At 42.9% G+C, this 4,949-nt stretch overlaps 1 protein-coding gene across 2 annotated transcripts; it reads left to right on the top strand.

Annotated features, from left to right (window-relative positions):
• Positions 1-1,390: 1,390 nt before the first annotated feature.
• Positions 1,391-4,256, top strand: scp2b (sterol carrier protein 2b). 2 transcript variants are annotated; one of them, XM_060894684.1, is made up of 5 exons: positions 1,391-1,506; positions 2,148-2,247; positions 2,513-2,642; positions 2,889-2,968; positions 3,101-4,256. In XM_060894684.1, the coding sequence occupies exons 1-5, from the start codon at positions 1,484-1,486 to the stop codon at positions 3,194-3,196; spliced, it is 429 nt and encodes a 142-aa protein (XP_060750667.1). In that variant the 5' UTR covers positions 1,391-1,483; the 3' UTR covers positions 3,197-4,256. The 2 variants fall into 2 exon arrangements, with proteins under 2 accessions (XP_060750667.1, XP_060750666.1); XM_060894683.1 differs by having other exon boundaries at positions 1,413-1,506; positions 2,145-2,247.
• Positions 4,257-4,949: the final 693 nt, after the last annotated feature.

The following is a 4,949-nucleotide window of genomic DNA, read 5'->3' as shown; positions in this document are numbered from 1 at the left end:
ATTGTAAAGTTTTGTGCTAAACAGCAATCAATCAACTGAAATGTCAGACAGAATGTGCAAATAGCAAAAAGTGTGCAAAAAACAGCATGTAAACAGTTTGATGGATATATATTGGATGTGTGTGTATTTGGTGTAGGTCTGTGCAGTCCATGCAGTTGATGTGTGTGTGTGTGTGTTGTGCTCAGTACAGTTCGGTTATTAAGGAGTCTGATGGCTTGTGGTATAAAACTGTTACACAGTCTGGTCGTGAGGCCCGAATGCTTAGGTACCTTTTTCCAGACAGCAGGAGGGTGAAGAGTGTGTGTGAGGGGTGTGTGGGGCGAAGAGTGTGTGAGGGGTGTAGAGTGTGTGAGGGGTGTGTAGTGAAGAGTGTGTGGGGTGTGTGTGGTGAAGAGTGTGTGTGAGGGGTGTAGAGTGTGTGTGAGGTGTGTGGTGAAGAGTGTGTGTGAGGGGTGAAGAGTGTGTGTGAGGGGTGTGTGAGGGGTGTGTGGTGAAGAGTGTGTGTGTGTGGGGGGGTCATCCACAATGCTGTTGGCTTTGCGGATGCAGTGTGTGGTGTAAATGTCCATGATAGAGGGAAGAGAGACTCCAATGATCTTCTCAGCGGACGTCACTATCCACTGCAGGATCTTTTGCGATCAGAAATGGTGCAGTTCCCAAACCAGACAGTGATGCAGCTGCTCAGAATGCTCTCAATGGTCCCTCTGTAGAATGTAGTCAGGATGGGGGAGGGAGATGTGCCTTTCCTTAGACTTTATAAGAAGTAGAGATGCTGCTGGGCTTTCTTGGTGATGGAGCTGGTGTTGAGTGACCAGGTGAAGTTCTCCGCTAGATGAACACCAAGAAATTTGGTGCTCCTGACGATCTCTACAGATGATCCATCGATGTTCAGAGGAGAGTGGTCGCTCTGTGCTCTCCTGAAATCAACAACCATCTCTTTAGTATTAATTCAGAGACAGGTTGTTGACTCTAAACCAGACAGTTAGCTGTTGCACCTCCTCTCTGTATGCTGACTTGTGGTTCATGCTGATGAGACCCACCACGTTTGTGTCATCGGCAAACTTAATAATATGGTTTGATCTGAGTAAATCACCAAGCATAAAATATTTGAAAATTAATTTTATTTTATTGCATTTTTTTCCTGCTACTGATGTTATATTCACCCTCATTGTTCTCCAAATGATCTTTTTTTCCCCAAAAACAAATTGTTTATCTTCTTTTGAAAGAAAAACATCAAAAGCTCAAATTTTATATAAATGTAATTTTAAATACCACATAAATAAAGGTTCATCCACGTTTTCATCCACATGCCACGGCCTATAAAATATATCATAAATTAAAACAACCAAATAAACACAGAAACAAGTCCTTTATTGCGCCTGAACAGGACTTTTATTTTGGATCCTGATGAATCAGGTGTGAATCGACTCGCTGTGAACACAAGCAGACGCGTCCATCCAGTTTGAAACAAGTTGACGGCAAAATGCATATTTCAGAGAACCCCAGGTGAGATTAATCATTAATTTAACATCATTATCAGTCTGTATGTGTCCCTGTAACCGTGCTTCATGTTAAAATCTCAGCGTTTTCCTTCGTTTACGGCTCAACTGGCCCCCGGAAGGCGGAAGCGTCCATTTTGCGCAGAACGTTATAAGAAGCGCGCACTGTGTTTTATAGGGAGCTGTGTGCGCAAATCTGACGCAGACACAAAAGCTGCAAAGGGCTGTGTCCCAAACCGCTCCCTTCAGTACAAGTAGCATGCTCGATAGTGTTCCACCTACTTGTGGGAATAATAGTGATTTGGAACGCAACCTGACTCAGCTAAATAAACGTTACCTACAGTTTTACGTGATATTACACATTTACAATTAGAAGATTAATTTCTAAACTCTGTACTCTCTACATGACCATTTGTGGAAGTGTTTCAATCCTTATTTAAGTGCTCTAGTGTTTATGATCTGTATTGTGCACTACATGTTCAGCCTTGTTTCACTTGTATAAGTGGCCCTATGTAGTGCAGTGTATGTCAAGTGCACTATAGACATGCACTAAATAGGGTATATAACAAAAGCATCGGCAGAAAATGTTTTACTTAATGTTCCTAATGAAAGTGTGTGTGTGTGTGTGTGTGTGTGTGTTTTCAGCAGTTACGGACAGATAGAGGCAGTGTTCACTAGCGCCTCTACTGGTCTGGAGGGCTTTAAAGCTCATGCTGTGTTTCAGGAGATCGCTAAAAAGATGGAGGAGGTGAGTGAGTGAGTGAGTGAGTGAGTGAGTGTGTTGTGAGTGTTCTGTGTGTGAGTGTTCTGTGTGTGAGTGTTCTGTGTGTGAGTGTTCTGTGTGTGAGTGGTGTGTGTGAGTGGTGTGTGTGAGTGGTGTGTGTGAGTGGTGTGTGTGAGTGGTGTGTGTGAGTGGTGTGTGTGAGTGGTGTGTGGTGTGTGTGAGTGGTGTGTGTGTGTGAAATATGCAAACACACCCACAGACCTTATAAATAATAAATGTGTGTGTTCAGGAAGGTTCTCAGTATGTGAAGAAGATTGGAGGTGTGTTTGCTTTCAAAGTGAAGGACGGCCCGGACGGCAGAGAGGCCACGTGGATCGTAAACGTGCGTGATGGAAAGGGCTGCGTCCACAACGACACCTGTGAGTGAATCCTGGATTCTGACTGGTCAGAAGGCGTTTCTATAGCAACAGCTTATTTGGGGTAACATGGCGACCAGTGATTATTGTTTTGTCTTATTAACTTGGTGTTATTTGTGTTAATCTGAGACAGAACTAGGGTTTAGCGAAGTGACACAAATATCGTACAAAGACGTGTCTGTGGTGAATAATACTGACCCTGAGGTCGACTCCTCATCCTTCTGACTTGTTGTTCTTTCCTTGTTGCAGCCAAGAAGGTGGACTGTACCATCTTGATGACGGATTCTGACCTGTTGGCCCTAATGACTGGGAAGATGAACCCTCAGACTGTGAGATTATTAAAATGTTTAATGTCTGAAAACTTCCAGAAAATAAATCCAGTAAACTGAGCGTTCAGCACTTAGGAGTCAGTTCCTTCTTCGTATTAAACCCTGGATTTCCTCTCTGTTGCACTTTTCCAGGCGTTTTTCCAGGGAAAGCTGAAGATCACAGGGAACATGGGAATGGCCATGAAACTCCAGAACCTGCAGCTACAACCAGGCAAAGCCAAGTTGTGAGACTCCGCCCACACGGCCCCGTCGTCCCCTCCGGCCCCCTCCGTCAGGGCCACTGCAGCAGGGACGGAGAGTCTTGTCTCCACTTTCTGTGCTTTAACCTTCAGACCCGTGTGTAGAACAGAACCTAGTGGATGTAGCTGATCTACACTCACTCACTCACCCCTAAACTCGAGATCAACACCACGTGACACCTGAAAGACACCCAACACGTTCCCACCTCCACACCAGACACTTTTCCCCCCAACACCTAAAATAACCGCACACCAACACAAGAAATGTTCCACCATGACAGCAGTTTGTTTCAGGTGGTGAAATTGATCAGTCATAATTTAAAAATAATTTAGTATTACAACTTCTCTGATTTTCCACAAATTTTCTAATAATAATAATAATAATAATAATAATAAGATTCTCAAACACTATGATCTTCCTAATTTTCTGTGAGAATCCTGTCGTCTGATCCGAGGGTGTACGATATCCCTTTTCATTCCGTCACGTGTCCTTCTGCAGTGCGTCTCTGGGTCAGAAGGGGGCGGAGCTTAAAGTTACGCACGATCACACCACAATATATCATCTAACACACTATTACTTCTTAGCATGGACTGGTGAAATTTATGAATATTTAATGAGCAGCTGTTGCTTCACACAAACAAAGTGCAAGAAAATCTTTTTAAGACGTCGTGAACGTTTTTATCCCATCACAAAGTTAGCTAATGTTTGCCATCTTACGAGAGCTTACGCTAGCTAGTTAAATAAATATCTGGCTAAATTGTAGCTAGTTAGCTTGGCTAAATTTCTATGCTGCTATAATGATTAAAAAAACAAACAGAACTTTATATTGAACTGAAAAATAAAAAGAAATGTTAGCAGTGAGTGAGGTCATGTGATCAAACACAACTTAAGCTCCGCCTCTTTTTGATCCTCAGAGATCTGAAACTCTGTAAAATCAAGTGACCTGGAGAGAGTGTGTGTGTGTGTGTGTGTGTGTGTGTGTGTGTGTTTAGGGTTTAATAAAATTGATGATCATGTAGCAATCTGAATAAACTTTGGTGAAGTGTGACCCTGTGTGTTTGTGTAAAACCACAGCCTTGTATAATATTTTACTAAATAAAATGTTTCTCTTTCACAATAACACAATAATCAGAGCCCTTTATTAATTTATTCATTGATTTTATTGATTTATTTTTATTTTTAAACTGAGGCACCGAGTCTGAGGTAGTGAGAGGAAGTGGAACGTTACACAGCTGATGTGAAGCAGATGCTGCAAAAAGAAAAAAACCTGTATGATCTCTGAGTCCTGATGATTTTCTGCTCAAACCTCCAGCATGAGTCACTCAGAGACCGAGTTGGAGTTCTGCCTGATGTCACTAGGTCCAGAAAGTGCAGCTGTACAAACACCACCACACTTTAACTCCACTACATGGTCTGTATAGTGAGTGTGTGTCTGGGGACACGCCCAGAGTGGGATGGTGTTTATATGCATTATATAGTGAACAGTGTGTGGCTTGGGACACGCCCACAGTGGGATGGTGTTTATATGCACTATATAGTGAATAGGGTGTGTGGTTTGGGACACGCCCACAGTGGGATGGTGTTTATATGCACTATATAGTGAATAGGGTGTGGGATGGTGTTTATATGCACTATATAGTGAATAGTGTGTGTGTGTGTGGTTTGGGACACGCCCACAGTGGGGCGGTGTTTATATGCACTATACAGTGAATAATCTGTGGTTTGGGATACGCCCACAGTG

This window comes from Tachysurus vachellii, chromosome 19 (genome assembly GCF_030014155.1).
Source record: "Tachysurus vachellii isolate PV-2020 chromosome 19, HZAU_Pvac_v1, whole genome shotgun sequence".
Taxonomy (NCBI): Eukaryota; Metazoa; Chordata; class Actinopteri; order Siluriformes; family Bagridae; genus Tachysurus; species Tachysurus vachellii.
This window is presented reverse-complemented; position numbering and strand designations above follow the sequence as displayed.